The sequence below is a fragment of the Python bivittatus genome, unplaced genomic scaffold, assembly GCF_059951505.1.
Source record: "Python bivittatus isolate LINGU-HERP-01145 unplaced genomic scaffold, Pbiv_v1 ctg000480_np1212, whole genome shotgun sequence".
Lineage (NCBI taxonomy): Eukaryota > Metazoa > Chordata > Lepidosauria > Squamata > Pythonidae > Python > Python bivittatus.
The window spans coordinates 101,837,202-101,859,775 of record NW_028277075.1 but is presented as its reverse complement, the minus strand read 5'-3'; the positions used below and the strand labels follow the sequence as shown (position 1 = coordinate 101,859,775).

The window sequence follows — 22,574 nt, the reverse complement described above, 5'->3', positions numbered from 1 at the left end:
CCAATACTATATAGTATATAGACCAAAATACTATATACTTTAGTATCTCTTGAACTTAGAATGGGATAAATTAGGAATATACCTAAGAATATGGGATCATAAAGATCTTACATAATCAGTGATCATTTCTCAGCAATGGTGATTTCACACCTTTTTCACAGTTCCAATGCATTTAATGTTAAAGGAAAGCATGATGGAATCTTTATCTGAAATCCATATCTGTAGATTGGCCATTTCTGTACATTTAAATTCTGCTTGGATATGCAATAAATGTGAAGATGACCTAAATAAGTTTTTTCTCTCTGTAGTGGAAACAGGAGGAAACATTTTATAACACTCTTTCAATAACCAGTGTCTTTTTCTCTCACTTTCAAATTATTTTCCAGCTAGACAACCATGTTCACATTCAACCACTTGTCCAGTGGTTGAATATACATTTTCATGTACATTTTCGGTATTTCATTATATTTGTATTGCTGCTCTTTAACCTTTCAGAAGCCCAGCTCTGTGAGGGCATACTCAGAAATAAGTCCCACAGAGCTTCATGGGATTTATTCCCAGGTAAATGTGACAAGGTTACAGTACAAACAAATGTTATCTTCATCTTTTCCAGTTGTAATGGCCAACACTTTCTGATGTGTCTGGTGAAGCTTCTCTGTGTTGAACATATTTCATGGTTTACGGTCCAGTTTTTTATTCACTCATCCAAGGAAAGGATGATTATTGGTTAGGAATAAGAGAACATTAGCCTAAAAACAGCAACTCTAAAACAGTTATACACGGAATTTAGTCAGTATATTAGATGAGCTTTGGAGATGGGAAATCCCCAGAAAGTCGTAGAAAGTATCTTGGGAAAAGTTATACTACAGAATATAGTTTGTTGGAACCCATTCTTTCTTCAATTTAGCTTGGGAAATTGGAAGGAAGAAACTCCCTATCAATTGCTAAACTCTAGCAACTCTATTCCTCGCTTGTGCCGCAAGTACATCAGTTAATGTACACTTGAGACCAGCCGCTTAAAGGACAAGCTGTACGTCCCTGAAAAAGACGCCCCAAAAGCACATTTTAAGACACACAGGAGTCTCCTCGAGCAGCATCGTAAAAACCCGCACTGTAAAATCCAGGGAAAAATGCTAAAGCCCAATCAATTTTGCACAGTGACAGAGGCAACGGGAGTTCTTTCTGGGAGCCAGCAAGATACGTATCCGCCTACTGTCCTACAGCGAGAATCCTGAAAAGGAGCAATCGCGGTAGGCAGCAAGCAGAGTTCCCCTCCGCCTGCTCCGAGGTTTCCAATCCGGGCGAGGAGCGCGATCGCTGCCATTCCCTTCCAAGCCCTCCGTGGACGACTCCGGCAGAGGGGTGAGTCCGAGCCCGCGAGTTCCCACGCCCGGTCCCCCGTCGCGAGGCCTCTGGGTCCTCCAAAGTATTCGCGCCTTCCTCTCCGGATCCGCTCTCCTGTGTTTGCCGCAGCGGTTTCCCCCGACTCCCTTCTCGTAGGAGAAGCCCATCCCACCCCCGGAGCCCAGACTGGGCACGAAGCGCCGCCTCCCTCCCTCGCGCGCGCCGCTCCCCTCTCCCCTCCCCGGCCTGCTTCTCCCGCCCGCCGCTCCGGTCTCCCTCTCCCCCCGCCTCCCGCTTTCCTTCGCCCCTGGCTGGCAAGGAGTCTTTTGCCGCATCCGCAGTTCGCACTTGTCTTGACCGCTTTCCAGGCGGCGCTCGGAACCGGCCGGGCGCTGCTAGCTCGTGGCGCCTGAGCTGGGCGAGGGAAAACTCTTGCAGCGGGCGCGCGCTCGTGCCCGCGCGAGCCCCCGGGCAGGGAGGGAGGGGGCGGGCGAGCGAGCGACCGAGCACTCTTGTCCTCGGTGCCCTCTGCAGTTTCTTTCTCCCGCTGCTGCTCCCACCGCCGCCCCTTCTGAGGGTCGGAAGAGGAAGGAAAGAAGGACTGGGCTCAGCGGAGAAAGGAGGAGCGCAGAGACCGTCGCCGCCGGGAAGAAAGAAGCCGAGCCGGGGACAACCGGGGAGAGCGCGAGGGAGGCAGCGAGCGAGCAGGCGCGTGCAGGAGAGGAAGCGCGCGAGCCCCCTCCCTTTCGTCGTCGCTTTCCTCCCCCCTCCCCCTGGTCAAGTGCCCTCCCTCATCCCTGCGCTGCGGGCTCCCTTATTCCAGCTTCATGGGCAAAGTGTGGAAACAGCAGATGTACCCCCAGTACACCACCTACTACTACCCCCAGTATCTGCAGGCTAAGGTATGGTACGGTCGCCGGGCAGGGTCTCGCCTTCTTTCTTGCCAGAGAAGGGCACCGAGGGCGGCAGGGCTGGGCTGGGCTGGGCTACAGTTTACAGTCTTGCTAACTATAGCCTCGGAGGAAGAGGAAAGGGGGGGGGTCCTGGGGCGAGGAGGAGGGGGCTCTTGGGGTGGCATCGGGTTACAGGCGCGCTCACTGTCGGGGGCGCGCACATGCGCCGGGAGCCCCTTCCTGACTCTGCCTCCTCTGTTCCCTTTTAGGATAGACGTGTGTGTGTGTGAGTGTGTGTGCGTGCGTGCTCGGGAAAGAAAGAAAGAAAAGAAATGTGGCAGGCTTTCGGGCGGAAGCGTTTGGGTCTGAGCTCCAGAGCTGCCTCCTTTACCCTCCTCATGCTGATGTCCTCACTGTCACCTCCCAGCCATTCCCTTTTCTCTGACTCTTGACCCTTTTTCCCAACTGCTTCCCCCTGCTCATTCGTTCCCTTCCCCCCACATTTTCTTCTTCGCCCGGAGTTAATTCGATTTTTTTCCTTCTTCTGATACATATCCCAGTTGCAACCGCTCCTCTTTTCCTCCCGTACTCACCCTCCCCAGGGTTAATTAGAGCTCAGCGTCCTGATAGGCATTTTGTTGCCCCTGAGGACGTAATGTAGCCTTCCTTTTTCTCCCCGTTAGGTTTTTATTCTGAGCAGAAATACTGTAACAGGATTAAGTTTTATTACCCTACACCCGCATTATATTGCTTTTTCTCTCTTATCATAACTTTCAACTAACCAGGAAGTACTTTAAACTCTGGAACTAGTTGGATTAGGATAGAGAATGCTATTTAAAAATACATATATTTCCTGAAGAACCCTGAGTTTATTTTAAATAATCAGTAAAATGATCCATCCTGAAGAAGACAATAAAGCTACAAATAATTAAAGCAAAATTATTTTTTTGAAAGCATCTACATAGCAGTCTGGTACTGGAATAGTTTTATTCTGCAAATTTCAAAGTTCGCTTTTAGGAAATGGAATATATTGAGCTGGGTTGTTTAAAATCAAATTGGTTGCCAGTCACTCTGCCTTACATTGTAATGGAACCCAAATTTATGTCTTGCTTTATCTGCATTACTAAAAGAAAAACTAATGGTGATGTTAATAATAATTTTTAAAAAATTGCATCCCTAATCTAGATCGAGTCCAGGCAGATTTGTTAATTTTTCCCAAGATCTTTGATATCTCTGGAATGTGCCTATGGATGTATGTGGAATCTCCAAAGCTAGTCAGTATAGCTGCTCTGGATATATCATGCTGCAAATCTGGCAAATGCAGGGTGTTTGCATCCTCTGCCTGGAATATTTGATATCTAAATGTTCTCCAGTGAATAGCACTGCATGCAACACACACACTGTGCGATATGTGAAGTATGTTCTTGTCCTTATTATATTAATACAGCACTGTGGAAATGAAGATTCACAACTACAGTTTAAAAAATTTTATTTTTTCAAATCTTAGGCACGCACCAGTAAATGTTAACATGATATAAGAAGGATTGATCTATCTATCTACTGTATCTATCTGGAGTCAGAGGATTCAGTGCTGTTCATTAAATTGATCTGTGATTGTTAGTAATCACATGGATATATCAGCAACATTCCAATTTAAGGTTCACCACTATTTAGAAATTATCTTGGTTGTGAGAATTACAACAGAAGCTTTCCTTGTGTGTGAATTACAACTGAAGCAATTATGAGTGGCAAACAGGCAAGAATGCTGAGTTTATGGTTGTAGGGAGTGGAGAGTGTTCAAGAGTTCCCCTAGCAACTATGGCTCTTAGCCTTCCGTTCTGGGAACCATGGATTTCTTTTGCTTAGTGTCCTTGGTAGTGGCAAGACACTTTCAGTTTAAACCTGGCAAATTTGGGTATGCATCTGAAATCGAATTGTTCCACATCAAGTTATGAATCATAACATTACATCAAAAGTAGCCCCATGTATAAAATGTATCAGTGTTTTCTGACATTTTGAATTTTGAAGTGATTGTTTAAAAGTTCTATAAGGACTAATACAGTAAGTGTGTCAGTTTCAGTAGTAATTCAAATACATAATGACACATGCTTTGACGTAAATGGGACTTTCTTCCAAGTAGGGGTGGTTTATGCTTACAGCTTCAGCATAGCAGTGCAAAGTAGAAGCCTGTATGTCATTTGAAAAGACAAAAAAACTTTTCAACATGTTATATTATGAAAAATTAATTTAAAAATACAGGTAAACAAAACCACATTTTTGCACAAGAATATTTTTCTGATTCATTTTTGTATGCCATTAACAGTAGAGAAACTAAATACATATTTTAATATAGCTAATGTAGTCTTTCTTGTCTTTTTGCACTGTAAATAATTGAAGAGAGAAACTGTAATAAGCTTGCACTTGTAATTAGGATATCATCTACAGAAAAGCCTTAAGGACCATCTTCTGAAAATGTGCTTCCTCTATAAAGTATTTAATATTGATTTATGCTACAGTCAGTGACATCTCCAAAACATGTATTGTAGTAATCCCTATTCAAATTATAGTCTGAAATCACATTAGTCTTCATCTCCTTGCTTGGTAAAAGAGGTGCACACAACCATTTAACCTACGTATATGAACTACTACATGCAATGATTGTGTTCACAATTCCTGTTTCAGTGAGATTCTGGGGTGGGCAGCGTAGAGATGCAGGAAAGAAAAGCAAATTAGAGACAGTTGTGATTGAAAGGGGACAGAGATCCCAGTTTATTGCTCCACTAATTTCCGTGCCTTCAGGTTTGTCAGACATCAGTAACAGTTTCCACATGCTTTACATTTTATATTGAGATATAATTTTAATAAACTTTCTGAAAGCTGTTCCAGGTAAAAATTACATAGCATCTACCCCATGGTTATCTCTCTACAGTTAGAAAGATCTAGAGGAGAGAAAAAATGAGGCAAATGTCCCAACCCTACAGAGCAGAATTCATGCCTGTAGGCTGCAGGGAAATGAAGATCTGTGTCAGATCTACCCAAAAACAGATCTCTAGTCCATCATTCAGGTCCCATAAAGGCCAACCATATGTCTGTAGCTCACAAGTTGCTTCTGTCCTCATTCCACTGCTAAGTGACTTCCACTGGTAGAGTGACATCAGTTGTGAATATGACCTGTGGCTATAAAAATAAAAGGAACAACAAATGAATTCACAACCTATGGTCAGTAGAAATCTGAGGTTCATTTAAAGAGTCTTAATTTTGTAGAATGTAGCAATTACCAATTTCAACCAAAATAGCAGATGGAAAGAGTCTATCCAATTCAAAATGTATGAAGCTGTTTGAATGATTCAGTCTCCATTTTTAATATCTTCATTGCAGATAGTCATGAAACATTCTAATTATTTCTTCAATATACATGAAAGCAAAGAGCTGTGGACCTTGCTATGATTCAGTATCTCTGTCTCCAACTTAAAGGGTAAATTTTGTGGATTAAGGACACAATGACTTTCCCCAGAATAGAAGGAGTTAGTCAAATAGTTATTGAATAAGAATTCATCTCTATAAATAGAGATAATTCATTTTTAGTAAGTTATTGGGAAGCAGAATAATTTCATTACTGACAATTCAGAGTTTAACACAGTCTGACCTATTTCAATTGGAAAACTGAGTGTATGCTTTCATTTTTCTTCTTGAAGTTAATAGCTGGATTTGGCTGGATTCTTCTCGAAATAGTTACATTACTGTGAACGGACTTAAATTTTGCAATAAAACATAGGTGATCACATTAATATTCAATATAGGCCATTTGTAAACATAGATATCTACATAACAGATCTGTATTGGTAAATCAGATTTGCAATGCAGTGCATATGCATCCCTCTAAATATTTTTTTAATGTAAAACTATTTAATGATGGCTGAAAAGGAATATCCCATCTGTCCTAAAGGATAGCTTGGGGAAGATGGGTGGCATATAAATTTAATAATAAATAAATAATAAAATAAAAATAGCTAAAATTTTTATTGTGGGCTCTCCTAATTACTATTCATTTATATTCATACATATATACATTTGTATGCTGCCTATTTTAGCAGCTCCAGACAGCTATGCAAAATATTCAGTGGGAAAATGTTAGCTTAGGCCAGTGTTCCTATTTAAAGAGATGTTTAATGTATTTTTCTACTTTTTTATCTTCTGATCATAAACTAACTCCATCATTAAATATGTTGAGTTGTAACTCTTCGTTGTTCTATTTTAAAATTAATCATTTATTCACACTGATGCTGAGCAGCACATGGTCTCTGGAATAAGATAATTATATCAATGTAGCATTTTGCATAAGTATAGCTTTTAACCCTTTTTTTCCCCTTAGTAAAACTTTGGCTGAATTGATTGTATAAAAGTGTTTGGAAGAGCCAGTGTTTCAGAACACATGCATAATGTTTGTATCATTGTGTGGAAAATCCAAGGACCCTTACACACATAGCTTTGAGAATTTAATGTTAGACCCATTTCTTGAATTAAAATTTTCCAAGAAACTCCTTTAACAATTTATTTTAGAAGAGACAGTTTACTGAAAATCTCATTTGAATGGGGACCAACTGTAGCCAGAGCAAGATTTACCATAGAAATGCGGTACTCTATACTTTATCATATTAGGGAAAAGACTGTGGCAAGATATTCCACCAGGAGGAATAGGAGTAGTTGTTCTAACTAATGGAGGGGCAACTATTCTGAATTCAGGGACAGAATTCTATTTTCCTACATTGATCTGGAAAATGAATGAATAGAACAAATCAGTTTAAAAAGCTCTAACTTTTTCATGGATAGCTACCTGTACAATAGCATTTCTGATTAATCATTAGCTGGGGCTTTAAAAAAAAAATGTGAGGATGTTTTGATGAAATATATTGTCTTTCTCACACGATAGTTCATTTTTTAAAAAGGGACTATATCTAAAGTCCTGTAAGCAGAAATCTGCTTGACAGCGGGAATTTCCCTTCCTCCCTGATTTCTTTTCTGGAACATCCCCTAAACCTCTAAAGCAGATTGGGGGAGATGGGGGGGCAGGATAATAATCTTCCAGTGTTGTTCATTCTGCTGACAGTCAGGTATAATTAGATACAATCCATTGTGATTTCCTTACATGCTAGATTATTAACCATTATAAAAAAAATACTTCTTTTGATATAGCTACTGTGGCCCAGATTAATAGGATTTACTGTACTGCATCTGGCTGTGGACTGCCAGTTGGGAAGGAGTGAAGCATGAGTGTTTAAAGGGACACTATGCTAGGTCAGATCTCATAATAAAATCACTCCCCACTTCCATTTCCTCAGAGCCTTATTCTTGAAAGAGGTGCTCAGAGGGATAGCCCAAATTCTCTTTGAGGCATCAAAATCTAAGCTTCTGAAATCTGATCAGATTATCCATTGTTTCATTGCTGTAAGGTCATGCTACGGTAATTTGTCTCCTCTGTACCAGATTGCTTATTAGCGTTTCACTCATTTAATCTCTAGCATCCCTTGGTGTGGCTCTTCTCCTGTTTCTTAGTGTAAGACTTGTTAGATAGATTAGGTTTTCCTGTTGAACCTACAAGTTAAAGACACTTTGGTTTTCAGGGAAGTGATGAACTCCAACTTAAATGGTTCATTTCTCAGAACCTACTACCTTCATTTGCACCAATGCTTTCTCCAGTTACCTTTAAAAAAAAGAAAACTATAGTTTATTCTGACAATTTCGGTGAGAGATGTAGAGCTCTATGAATGTTTTCTAGTGGACAACCTGGACTGGATGATGATTGTAATTCTAAATACTTCCCTAATTACTTCAAATGCTGGTCCTGTTGAACCTTAATGATCAGTGATTTGCAATACATTGTTCTCTTGCTGACACTGTCACACTGTCACTAGCTATACTTGTACAGTAACAGTGTTCCCTAACCCATTTAATGCTTGCAGATTTTACTGTTCTAAAGGATGGTCCTTTAAAATACAACATTAATGTATTTTCTATTTTCTGTATTTTGTTTCTCACTTTTTCAGTGTTCAGAATGAAGCCAGGTTTCCTAGAGGAGTCTGGAACATAATTACAAATTTTAGATTACGTTGTATTTTCAATATTTATGGTATTTATTTATTTGCCTACAATAAATAATTATTGCTATATCAATGCTGAGGCTTCTTCAGTGATACTGGTCATGGAGGTCAAGGATTAAAAATAAGAAGAAACCCAAAATATGTTTATTACCATTTCTAAAGATATTTGGCTTGGTTTGGGGCAAGAGGTGAAATAATACAGGTTTTAAGGTCTGAGGCTGGACAGGAGTGAACTAGCAGTTTCAAGCTACAGCTGCCTGTTATATAAATATATCTTGACTGTCTGAGGCTACCAAGAGATCCACAAGTATCTGTTAATTCAGAAAGAAGAAGCTTAATGTTTAAAACTTGAGCTCCCAACTAAAATTGTCTCCGAGGCCAAACACCCTGGGTCAATTGTCTAGCAGAGGAAGTAAGTACAGGAAGTACGTCAGATAGAACTCTCTTAATCAGTTCTGACATGATCTGGTCATCATTCTACTGACCTTCTTTTCAGCTGAAGCACGGGCTATATTGGTGGTATAGAACTACTCTGTATGCATGAAACCATGAAAAGTAATTAAACAATTGCGGATAATGTAATGAATGATGAAGATATTCTGTATAATAGCTGGATTTAACCATAAATGTTATACTTAACTGTGCAACATTGATTCCTATGTGCAATGAATATTAACTCTCTGTGAAACTGATTACAGTAGGTGAATAAAACATAAAGAGGGCTGTAGCCCTTTTTCTTTTTATGAGGTTAACCAGTTATTATTTATGAAGAGATTACAGTTCTGGCTATAATGTTTCATTGCTTGCAGCTAGTCGATAATTAATCCTTCTTTATAAGTACTGAGAAAGTTACTTGGAAAAGGACAATTTTACATGAGTTTTTGTTTCATTTTTACCTATAGCATTTGAGTGCAAGACCTTTATACATAGATATCTTTGGATTTGTCTGCTTTTTTCTTTCTAAAAATCCACTTCTGTTTCAGACTTCCTTTTTTTGTATTGTATTGGTTTTTTTTTTAAAAAAACAACCAATACAATAGGAAATATATGCGTCTTGAAATATTCAGAAGGATTTCATGGCTCTCTGTTATACTGAAGCAACAGTGTCCAAAATGATTATTTCAGGGTTATTCTGACTATTCTGGAAGGGTTCCAGGCTCAAACAGGCCCATTTTGAGGTCAAAGTATCTGTCTGAACCTGAAACAGATTTCAAGCTCAGAACACTTCCTGAATGGTCATAAAAACCTGATTGAACTCAAAATACTTTGTAGACCCCTATTTGAAGTTGTTTATCCTTAAATAATCCTTAAATATAATTATCCTTATATTTGATTCAAGTGGCTTTTCTGGACGGAGAAATCTCTGAGAATTGTGTCTTGGCCTAATCAGAGAGGCAGCCATAGAGTGATAATCTGCCTAGGATTTTTGTACTTGGTGTTAGTGACATCAGGGGAAAAGTGATACATGATACCATGTGCAAAATGTAATTATACAACCAATTTTATTCAACAGCTCTTATTCCTTTGCTTATAGCAAAGTTAGGAAACCTTTTTTTAGCCAAGCAAAGCAATTTTTTGGAGGGAAAGGGTATTTATTGGGAGGTAATGATGTAAAGTGAGTGGGAGCCTATCAAACATTAGCTGAGGCCAAGAATTTCTGGCATTTTTCTCTTACTTTAGGGCAGCATTTCTCAACCTTGGCAACTTTAAGACTTGAGGACTCCAACTCCCAGAATTCCCCAGCCAGAAGAGCTGCAACCAAGACAACTGTCAGATAAAAAGAATCTGAGCCCGGGGCAGAAATGTAATTTGAGAAGGTGTCTCAGACATGACCCTCCCTAGTTCTCATGAAGATAAAGGGATGAAGGGGGGAAGCACATTCAGACTTGCAAGATTCTGTTACTATAAACTTGTAATAAAAGTAGTATTAACTTACGCGTCTTTGGTTTCCAAGTTTGGTCTACCTTGGAGGGCTGACAGGTGGGGAGAGGACACAGTGCAATTAAAGCAGGCTTCTGGAGCATACTTCACTTCCCCTCACTTTTCTGAGGGCCTTCCTATGCATGTGGTAACATCCCTGCTATGGAAAAGGAAGTAGGATTGATTCACCCGCCTTTCTCCAGTATATTTCACTGATTTTTTTCAAGCTTTTTCAGTGATCCTGTTTTCCACCAAACAGTTGGCAGTAATGACACTGTGTAGTGGGGAGGAAGAGATTTACTATTTTTAAATGCAAAGTTTCCTCTGATTTACCTCTACAGTTTTAAATTACTGAGGTATATCTGAGTTTAATGCAGAATAATGAGCTGTTACCTTGGCTCAAAATTAGTTACATAACCTCTATTTTGTATACATACTGGTACAATTCCAATATAGTTTTAGCTAGGTTTAAGCCCACTGATTTCAATGGAGTTACATTTAGTTTCATTTTGGATTATGACTACTAGTTAATGTTTTATGACTGCTATATTTAATGTTGTCATTTTTTTAAGGTGGTCTGTTTAGCATATTGATTATTGGTGTTTGTGTAATACTCTTCCTTCCTATCCAGTCCCAATCTAAATTGGGCCCCCAGAGACTCTCCTTTGCTGGCAATGGAGGAAGAGAAGCCTGCCCCCCCCCCCCCCCCAGTCAGCACAGAAACAAAGAAGAAAGTCCCAGGCAACCAGGTGAGATCTTCTGAGAGCCTATTCTCATTTACAGGCTTGAGATTTCCTATACCTAAAGCACTTCCCATTCATTAGCTCTGTACATTTTTATACCCCTGAAAAAGAGGCCAGTACTATTTCAGGATAATAGTGTTGGGTAAGAATGAGAGTAATGCCTAAGGCAACTTAATGAGGTCATGGTTAAGTGATACTTTGAATGAAGGACTTCCTATTGTGTATGTCTTGCTTTTATGCATTTGTTACAACTGCTTTTAGTATGTAAAGTACAATGTTCAGGGACCTGAAGTGTGCAGATGGTAGATGTAATCTGTCTTTAATCACAATTCACAAGTCTCTTGAAAAGGAAATTTATTCAGAATAAATGGTACATTTAAAAATAAATGTAAAAACAAAATTATTTTTTAATTTAATTTTTTAAAACAATGTTTTTGATTTTCTTATTTATTAATTTGGTGAATTTATATAGCCACCCATCTAACATATGCAGCTTTGGGCAGCGCAGAAGATAAAAATACAACAACAACAACAACAACAACAATAATAATAGCAGCAGCAGCAGCAGCAAATTTAATGAAAACCATGAAAAACTATGAAAACACAATCTGTGGGAGAGCGCACTCATTTTCCTAGCAATACAACCATTTTGCAGGCTCCAAACCCATTACGAGATCCCCAGACCAGATGGCAAAGCTATGTCTTCAGGCCTTTCCAGAAGGCCATCAAGGTTGTGGCCAGTCTGACCTCAGGGGAAATAATGGTCCAGAGGGCAGATTTTGCTTTGTTTTGTTTTGTTTTGTTTTTTTGTTAGAAACCTTATACTTTGGATTCTATTTGCACTCACAATACTTTAGGTAGTTTGCAAAATTTAATACTATATTTAACAATGGTAAAGAAATTTCCTATTTCTAAAAAAAATAGAAATAAAACAAAGACTACAGGACAATGGTCTTGAGTGAATGCAGGTTTTAAAAATTTGCTGTTTCTGAATCTAAGTTATACGTTTATTTTTGCCAGCCAGAAGATAACATTTGGTTTTCCTACTCTTCATCTAAACAATTTAATTCAACACCCAACACTATTCAGCTATACTTTACCACTAAAGCCATTTAACATAGGCCATCTTTAAGGATTTTTGGAAATTCACTTTATTATTTTGAAATTTTAATTAACAGCATTGGCTTTAGTACACATTGAAATACTAAATCTGATAGTGTTTGAGCCACAATATCAATAACAGGGGCATTATTATCCTCCAAAATGTGCCCTGAAAATAAGCACTTTTAGAGATGTGGAATAAGCTATATTAATATTGAAAAATTCAAACGTATTACAAGGGAGTAATTCCTAATTAAATTATTCTTTTGCACTGCAGAGGACACTTGAGCATCCTCATCATGGACAAATACAATGTGCAAAGTATGAGTTAGATTGGGGAAGTTCCATTGGGAGATTTGCGTATTGTACTAAGCTATCATGTGCTTTGCTGGCTCTAGTCTAATGGGTTTGTAAATCATGGTGTATGGTTTAGTGTATTGTGGTGAACCCAGCCAATTTCTTGTGAGATGGGCAGCTATATAAATTTGATAAATAAATTAAAATAAATAAATTTGATTGAAGAAACCATAAGTAAATTTAGCTTAGCATAAAGTCTAAACCAATGGAAGTTAATCTGATTTTAACTTTCTGAATGCTTTACTTGGAAAGCTGATTTTTTCTTCTTCTTTTTGGCTAGAAAATAGAACGTGAGTTGTTTTCAGAATATTTTCATACTAAATCAAAGGGAAATGTTTCTAGCTTGAAAAGCCTTGTCTTGAATTCAGAACAGTTGCTTTCGTCTTGCGTTCATGATACACTACAACCATTTTGGGGGTGGTTCTAGCTGAAAACAGCCCAGTTTAAAGCTGAGAATACTTCAAAGGTGATTGGAGCAGCCCATTTCAGACTTGAAATAATTGTCTCAAACTTGAAATGAGGAGTTTCTAGCTTGATGTGTGTTGTGTTGAAAAAAGGTTTACATAGTCTTATGGATAAATGGGAAGGGAAAAAATGTGAAGAAATGCTTATCAGTAAACAAACTCAAGAAAATTTGATTAGATTGCTTAGAAATCCTCTTGTCTATCTGCCAGAAAAGAGCCATATTAAACTGAATTGTTCAAGATTTTGTCAACTATTGTTCATGTTAAACAAAAATGTATTCATCAGAGCCAGCTCCAGGAGTATTTTTCTCACTAGCACATCCTTACCCACTTATTCTCCAACTCTCCCCCAGTGAATGAGTTATTTTGGTGAAAGGCCAGCCACTTAAAATAGCCTACAAGCATTACAATGTCCAATAAACAATACTTAATAAAACAGAAAGTAGCAGATAATTAAATAAAGGGGGAAATTGTATTGTCGAAGGCTTTCACGGCCGGCATACGATGGCTGGTGTGGGTCTTCCGGGCTGTGTGGCCGTGGTCTTGAAGTTCTGTTTCCTAACGTTTCGCCAGCACCTGTGACCGGCATCTTCAGAGTGCAGGAGCACAGACAGGAGCAGTTCTCTCTGTGCCCAGGATGAGGTGACCCTTTTGTGGGTATTTATAGAGATCTGACGGGGGGGGATTGGTGGGGTTAGGGTGTGTGTGGGGGGGGTGGGGGGGTTGGGTTAACGAGTGGCTGCTTGTTTTGGTCAGAATAGTGTGTATCTTCCTGGGGATTAGGCAGGGTTTTTTCTTCTACTGAATTGTTAACGAGGGGCTGCTGGGGGTGATTAGCACGTTCATTGTGTGAACTGTTCACATGTCCTGGTGGTTGAGCTGAGTTCATTGACCTTTTGCAGGCTGTATTTTTCAGGATTGGTAGCCAGGTTTTGTTGATTTTTAGACTCTCCTCTTTTTTATTGAAACTGTGCTGGTGTTTGTGAATCTCAATGGCTTCCCGGTATAGCCTGGTATAGTGGCTGTTGGTGTTGTCCAGTATCTCTGTGTTTTCAAATAGGATTTTGTGTCCAGTGTGCTTGAGAGCATGTTCAGCTACTGCAGATTTTTCTGGTTGCTGTAGTCTGCAGTGTCTTTCGTGTTCTTTTATCCTGGTATGGATGCTGCGTTTTGTGGTCCCGATGTATACTTGTCCGCAACTGCATGGTATGCGGTATACTCCTGCAGCGGTGAGGGGATCCCTTTTGTCTTTTGCTGATTTTAGCACTTCTTGTACTTTTCTGGTGGGTCTGAAGATTGTTTGGAAGTTGTGTTTTTCCATCAGTTTTCCCATGCGGTCTGTGACCCCTTTGATATAGGGCAGAAATACTTTATTGGTGGGTGGCTGTTTTTCTTCTTCAGTCGCATGTTGCTTTCTTGGTTTGATGGCTCTTTTTATTTCATTCTTGGAGTAGCCATTCGCTTGTAGGACCCAATTAAGGTGGTTAAGTTCAGAGTTTAGGAATTGGGTTTCGCAGATCCGATTGGCACGATCCATGAGGGTTTTGATAATGCCTCTTTTCTGACGTGGGTGGTGGTTGGAGTTTTTGTGTAGGTACCGGTCTGTGTGGGTGGGTTTTCTGTAGACTTTGTGTCCTAATTTGAGGTCTGGTTTGCGTATGACCAACGTGTCTAGAAATGGAATTTGGCCATCCACTTCTTTTTCCATGGTGAATTGTATATTGGGGTGGATGCTGTTTAGGTGGTTCAGGAACTTCTGTAGGCCTTCTTCATACTGACTCCAAATTGCGAAGGTGTCATCCACAAATCGGAACCAGACTGCTGGGGTAACAGGTGCGGTTTCTAAAGCCCGTTTTTCAAAATGTTCCATGTAGAAATTTGCTACGACTGGGCTCAGGGGGCTTCCCATGGCGACACCGTCCATCTGTTCATAGTACTCATTGTCCCATAGGAAGTAACTGGTTGTTAGGCAGTGCTGAAATAAGGCTGTGATGTCTTCTGGAAAGATCTGTTTGATGAGTGCCAGGGTGTCCCTCACTGGTACCTTAGTGAACAGGGAGACCACGTCAAAGCTGATCAGTTTGTCTGTGGGGTTGAGTTTCAGGGTGCTGATTTTCTCGATGAAATGTCCTGAGTCTCTGATATGGGCTGGAGTCTGTCCCACGTGGGTCTGTAGAAGGGTGGCCAGACGTTTGGATAATTCATATGTCGGGGAGCCAATGGCGCTTACGATGGGTCTGAGTGGGATCGAGTCTTTGTGGATTTTGGGGAGTCCGTATAGTCTGGGTGTAAGGGCTTCTGTCTTGCATATGCATTGAAGTGCGTTGGGGTGAAGGGAGGAGTTCCTCGTCAGGGTGTTGGTTTGTTTCATGATTTTGCTGGTAGGATCCCGTTTTAGTTTTCTGTATGTGGTGGGGTCTAGTAGTTCTCTAACTTTGTCTTTGTATTCATCTGTTTTCATAATTACCGTGGCGTTGCCTTTGTCAGCCGGCAGGATGATGATATCGGGATATCGGGATGATGTATCGGGGATCTCTATAAATACCCACAGAAGGGTCACTTCACCCTGGGCACAGAGAGAACTGCTCCTGTCTGTGCTCCTGCACTCTGAAGATGCCGGTCACAGGTGCTGGCGAAACGTTAGGAAACAAGACTTCAAGACCACGGCCACACAGCCCAGAAGACCCACACCAGCCAAAGGGGGAAATTATTTGTTACACCTGTTGAGAGAGCTGGCTTATGAGTTTTGCTGGTGACCTCTTGTTATCTATTACCATAACCTACATATCATTGTACAAAATTTTGCTACGTTATAGATATACTGTAGTAAACTGCCTGTCTGCAAGGAAGAGAGTCAGCCAAAATACATCTCAGTGTCCTTGAAACTTTGCTAATAGGGGCATGATAAATTTACTGTACCAAACCTGCACTCTGTTTTTTTGCACATTGCCCAGAGTCACATACATGAGATCGGTGGCTGTATAAATGTGAATCAATCAATCAATCAATCAATCAATCAATCAATCAATCAATCATAAGAAATAGGTACTTCTTTCTCTTTTTTTAAGCCAGCATATAAACAGGGTCTGATGCTAGAGCTGTAAGTGGCAGATTTTAATCATATACAAGGAAACGGTCAGTCAAAAGCATGAAGTCACATTCAGAAGCTCAGAAAAAGAGAAATGTAAATCCTAAAGAAGAAGTAACTGTCGCTTTTGGTTATGCACATAAAGCATGAGCCCCCTTATTGTGCTGATCTTGGCAAACCTTACACAGTGTTTACAATAAGGTTATGGAAATTTGCCTAGTGCTGGAGAATGCACAATTAAACCACATAGTTCTATGATTTTCTTGTGTCAGCACACTGCTAAAAGGCCTCTATTGTGTTCCTATGATAGACATTCTTGGATTTTTTCACATAAACAGGAGTAGAAAACATCTATTTGTAACTGTCCTCTATGCTTCCTAAGAGGATGGAAGATAATATTTTAGACTGAACATACAGAAACTAGAAATCAAGTATGCATAATAATGAAATACTGAGGTGTTTACACCATCATGCTTCTATTTTTTATTTGTAACAAGGTCAGTAATCAATATTCAGTTATTACATATACTATAATATTAATCTGTATTTTTTTGCTTCATCTCATGACAGAAAGTACAAGTAAATGTCAGCATATTTGTCCTTCCTACTAGAAAGTCCCTTATGAATATAAGAGATTAGTGGACGAAAGTACTAGTATCTTACTGAACATGGTTTAATTAATTTTGATTCCAATATTGATACGTGACAGTCATGCTGATAGGTCTTCTGTAGAGTGTCAGGTTTCTTACCAAAATTCTAAGAAATAAAACAAAAGCAAACTGAGATATTCCTGTCACTTTGTATATAAATGAGAAATGCAAGAATCTATTTCTACTACGTAATTCTGTAAATGGTTTTCTAAGAAGTTGAATAGATTTTTGTAAGAGAGGGTTGTAGCAAATACTGACTGAATTCACACATTCCAAGTTATAGTTTATTTGATCATGGTTTTTGGATAAATCACAATTATCTGAGTTCATATAAAAGTGAACCCACATGAAACTACAGTAGCTGGATTCACACAGCACACTAAGCCAAAACCAAAGAAATCCCATTATAACTTAGTGATGTCTGTTTACTAGTACAGTGAAACCATTGGTGTAAGATACTCATCTACCTTGGCAGCTCTCTATGTCTCCTGTCCCCAAATCTGTTTCACAAAGTGAAGGGTCTTCTAAACTGATTTGGTGGAGCACAGGGGTGCTCCTGAAGATCAAAAGGAGAAGCATGGATTCAATATATTTTAATTCTTAAGTTTTCCTATTATATATTGAAATGTATAAGAGTTGCATTTTGTAAAAGAAAATTGAATGCTTGGACTATGTATTATATTGAAGTTATTTAAGATTAGGTGAGTTACAGCAGATGTACAGTGATAAGAACGTTATAATGTTAGTCTTACTTACTATTTTCTGGCCTGAACAACAGTTGGCAGAAAAAAGAATAATAATCAGAGTATGATACTCTGTTAAATTTCTATTGTTGTGGAACAGAATATATAAATATAGAATTGTTTCTTGTATTTCATTATACAGGGCCACTGTGTAGCTCAAACAAATATATAGAATATCACAGTAACCCAAGATTTTGTCAAGGTTATTTCTCAGTGGAAGAACTGAGAAATAATGTTATGAGCATCATCTGTTATGAGTCACTTTCTACTGGAATTTTTCACAACCGGTGAAAACAAATGGGAGGAGCCAACTAAAGTTAACATGATAGTACTTGGACTGACTCCTGAAATCTATTCAATTTAGCATTTGGGAGTCAGTTTACATTCATATGATCACCTTTGATAAATTCTGTTCAGTTTCATCTATATAAGGTGAGTAATAAAGTTAACAATTTAAAAATAATAGTTAAAAATAAACCCAGGTTATGATTATTCTTTTTAAAAATTCATAACTTTTGTGAGAAAAGCTATTTACTTAGACTCAGAAGTAAGTCTTATTGATTTCACTAAAATCACTTCCAAATAATTTGATATAGAATTGCAGTTTTAATGACAGTAGCTGGTAGCTGCTAATGGCTTTCCTTTATGCTAGTATTGTTCATTCTGAGTAGATAAAAGGTTGTCAGTATTTCTGTAATGAATCCTTATTTCAGAAGGTGGTAGAGTGCAACTCAACAAATCAGAGAGACAGTTGAATGAATTAGAAAAGATAAAGGAAATGTTTTGATGTGTGCTACTGAATTAAAGTAGGGCTGCTACATGGATGTTTAGTATCTGCTTGATAGCACACCTATGTTTATGTGTAAGTATCAACTTAAGATTTACACATCTTTTATCACACTCTTTCTTGTTGGTACTTGCCTGTTGTCCTCTGAATCTGTTTATGGGTTTGATTTATCATACAGGGAAGAGGAAACTATATTCTCTTTTTAGCCACATTGACTGGAAATTCTGGGAATGATTGGATAGATTTGTGAGATGGGCAGCTATATAAATGTGATATATAAGTAAAATAAATAAATACAATAAAATAGCATTTTTAGGGATAGTTAAATTAGACAGGCTTGCTATAGTTAGGGAGAATCTGCCATTTCTGACAAAGTCTTACATTGTTAGTTTTAATGTTGGATTCATACATTGGGCTAAATGTGGTTGATGGCTTAAATGAACCATGGCTTAGTGTGATCTCTGATCTCTTAGTGATGGAACTGTCTGTCAACCAGAAGTATCAGATGAACATTAGGCATTTTCTGTTGGCTGTGAATAATCTTGATATCTTTGATATCCTGTTTGATGATAGATAGGAAGTTTTAGTACAAATTTCTGTTTCAATAATTTAATTATAATTTGCCATGGTTAAATCAACTTTTGTATCAAGTCAGATTTTATATCAGGTTTGTGTTGGTTTTATATGCAGTATGAAAATTAGAACAACCAACTGCTTGAGTTATGACTTTCATCATCATCGTTCATAGACAAATCCTTGCTAGGTTTTTTAAAAATTATCTATCTATCTATCTATCTATCTATCTATCTATCTATCTATCTATCTATCTATCTACCTACCTACCTACCTACCTACCTACCTACCTACCTACCTACCTGGAACTATCCTTGTGCCATTGTCTCTGATCCTTTTGATATGGTTTAGAATCAGATGAAGTTGATACTACAGAAGGACTACATTTTACAGTCACACAATCCTTTTGCAAATAGTTTTGCCCGTATTCTAATATCAGAGGCCTACTGTACACACCTCTAGACCATTCTGAATAATGATATCCCAAGTTTGGAACTGGGAGATCAGCGAGCACTTTTAATTAGGCTTTATTTTGGATTTATGGGTCTTGATCACACTGTTTTATGTTGTTTTTGTATAGTTTTTTCTGGCTTTTTATTATTTTTCATCATTTTTATTCATAAACGTTATCGTAAGTCACACTGCAGTTTTTAATTGAACTGTGAAATGCTTCAGATAAATATATTAAAATGCCTATGTTCAACTGATGTCCAGTATAATAAACCAGTGAAAATGTTTATTTTCTAGAATGGATTAAGAGTTGGGTAGAGTAAGAAACATGTAGACTTAAGACACACAGCAAAGCAAAATAAATTAACATTTATTTCTACTAGGAAATAAATGGAAATTTCTGGGAGCTGTGCAGATACGGCAGATAAAGGACTTTCATGGCTGTTACCTGGAAGTAAATATCACCAAAACAGTATAATTTATTTACAAATAATGAGATTGGGTAAACCAGGATATATTTTCTCCAGTTAGCCATTTGAAATTTTTCATTACTGGAGATGAAACAGAATGTTTCAACTAGAGTTGACAAGGAGAAAAGTGATAAAATGTCTCGGACCTTCATTTTTGCAATTGCAAAAGTGTGTAGATAGATGAAAGCTCGTTCTTATAATTTTTCTAGCATGCTGTTAAAAATGCCAGGACATTTTGAAGAAGTGTATAAGACAGAAAACAATTTCTTCAATTAAATTTCATTATGAAAATTTAATTTTCTCTAAAATCCAAATCCAATTTTTTATTTTGGTCTTTTTTCCAAAATGTCTGTGGCCTATAGTAAGATTATTCTGTACAGAAACAAAACCTTGCTACAAATCTGCCTTTTTTAAAACGCTTGGTTGGTTAATGGAAACAGGGCAAAGAATGCTGAACTTCGTACAGTATCTGTGGTTAGCATTTTAGCAAGGCTATGACAGTTTGTGTTTCTTTCAGATGTTGGCAGATGTTGGGTACATAGTGTGGCATTATGCCAAAGGGAGAGTTCCTTTCCTCATACACATGAGAGATTATTTACTGGCCTTTCTCGCAATTGTGTGTTCTTCAAAAACTTTGATTAAAACACACACACACACACGCACACACACACATGCAGAGTAAGGCAATTTGTAGCAACAAAGCCTGGAGTTTCCTTGGAGATGGAATTAAGCTTATAGCTTTAGTACATTTGTTGGCATTTGAACATGTATTACCTTAATAACGTAGAAAATATTTATATGTTTCTTTACTGTTGAATACAGTATGTCTGGAACAGTCAGTCTTTCAATTTTACCTTCCAGTTGTCACCTTTATCTTACTAAGAAGATCAGAACCGAGAAGATACCAGCTAGGATATGGTTACCTATAACTTTCACAGTATTATTTTTAAAGGGAATAATAAATGTTTTCTTTAATGAAATACTCTGCCACAAATAACAAAAAAGCAAAAATATTGCAGTTCGTAGCCTGTAAGACAAGGCTATTGGAAATATGTCTTTTAAGTGTAGTAACAGGGCTTGTTAAATGTTTGTTTGTTTATTTATATTTGTTACATTTGTATCCTGTCTTTCCTCCAGGAGCTCAAGATAGCATGCAGAGCATCCTTTGTCTAATTTCCCCCCACAGTTATAACCCTGTGAGGTAGGTTGGGCTGAAAATGAATGACTGCCCCAAAGTCACCCATGGCTCAGGGTGGACAGGATCCTGAGTGTTCCAGGGACAGGGGGCTGCTTGATGATCTGCATGCTCTCAGAGGTTGATGGAATTAAGGGATTAATACTCTCCAGCAAGGAAATATTATCAAAAGGCAGATATAGTATCCCATAAATTCTCATTGTGAGATACGAAGATGAGATACTTTTTTCCAAGCGTGCCTCTGCTTGACATAAGGAGGAATGCTGCTGGCTGTTTCCAAAGTTACTATTTTTATCCATGGAAGCTCACTTGCAAATAAACACTGTGATAAAAATAGTAACATTTGTAAAACCTTGAAAAAGAGCAGGTATTTCCCATTTCTGAGATAATGAAATTTCCCCCCGTTTATCAAACTTTGAATACAAACATCTTTTCTCCATGACATGCCTAGTAAGTATATTCATTTACCTCTGAATTGTTAGTTCTTCTAAGTGTGTTCCATCTTCTCCTGTGGTATGGCTACTTTTTCTTCAGGGAGCAGAAAGACAAAACGAGTCTGGCAGCACCTTTTCCAGCAGACATATTTTATTAAAAGGCATAAGCTTTTGTGAGCTGCAGCTCATTTCATCGGATGCATAGAGTAGCTAGACTGATGGAGGATTTAACCAGGGGTGGGGGAAGGGAGCGGAAGATATGGCGGTGATGTGGATGCAGGCTACATGTAGCAGGAGCTTATCAGTTGACCATTGCAGTGTATTAAAAACCCATTGTATTTATTGAAACCTTTTTATGTATGTTCGTTCAGCAATCGCTTGCTCCATGATGCTGTTAAAGTCTCAGTTTTCCAAAATGGTCCCTCTGAGATCTGATAGAGTGTTCAATCCTATCTTCCCTCCTCCTCACCCCATCCCAATTTAAACCCAACATCAGTCTAGCCACTCTGCACCTGATAATATGAGCTGCAACTCAAGAACACTTAATGTCTTTTAATAAGATTAGAAAAAGTGCTACCAGAACTCCTTCTGATGTTCTGCTACCATGGATTAATATGGCTCTCCTCCAACAATGTCTCTAGGGAGCATAGAATTAGTATGATATTTCTCCATTATTTAATGGAAAAGACCATTCTTATGGGTTTAAAAATAAGCTGCACCCTTCTGGATCCTTCCTCCCTGGTCAATTTCAAGAAGAAGATGTTAAAACCCTTAAAAAAACTTTAGCTCTTTCCTGTTAATACATGCCTGGTTTCATTGTTGTTGGGGATTTTCCCCCCATGACTGAAGTTATGCCATTATATTGCTCGCGTATTGTTATTTATGGTTTTATGATTCTTATGTTGTTTTTAAATCCTCATAATTTATTGTGATTTTGTGTTATAATTTGGATCTGTACTGTTAGCCGTGGTGGACCAGTTGTGCCATATTGCATTACAAACATGAGAGGGAGAGACAGAGAGAGAGAAAGACAGAGAGAGAGAGAGAGAGAGAGAGGAGCATTGCTGGTTGAGACCAAAAGTTGCTATACCTCCCACAGTATCAGCCACAACCTGATGGTAACATGAGGATGTGAAGGCCATAGCAAGTTGAGCTTGAGTTCTACTGATTTTGTGGATAGATCCAAATACTGTAGTTTTTTTTACTATAGTACAGAAGTTGTTTGCCATTAACATCTTAAACATATCTTCGTTTTTTACTTTCT

At 38.5% G+C, this 22,574-nt stretch overlaps 1 protein-coding gene and 1 long non-coding RNA gene across 4 annotated transcripts in view; one reads left to right on the top strand and one right to left on the bottom strand.

The window, feature by feature from the left end:
• Positions 1 to 1,253: 1,253 nt before the first annotated feature.
• The window catches only part of RBMS1 (RNA binding motif single stranded interacting protein 1), a 142,239-nt gene continuing 120,918 nt past the window's right edge, over positions 1,254 to 22,574 (top strand). Inside the window, exon 1 of one of the 3 annotated variants that reach the window (XM_088146642.1) lies at positions 1,254 to 1,362. Coding sequence is in view for 2 of the 3 variants with exons in the window: in XM_088146641.1 (XP_088002767.1) it covers positions 2,172 to 2,246 (75 nt within the window). In the remaining variant the exon portion in view is untranslated. Of the gene's footprint in view, positions 1,363 to 1,615; positions 2,247 to 22,574 lie in introns of those variants that run through there. The other 2 variants (XM_088146641.1, XM_088146640.1) reach the window with 2 other exon arrangements.
• LOC148215092 (uncharacterized) lies at positions 4,693 to 22,031 on the bottom strand. Its single transcript, XR_015797250.1, has 3 exons — positions 21,345 to 22,031; positions 10,272 to 10,415; positions 4,693 to 5,414 (listed from the first exon to the last, which is right to left on the bottom strand). It is a non-coding gene; the product is annotated as an uncharacterized LOC148215092 (long non-coding RNA).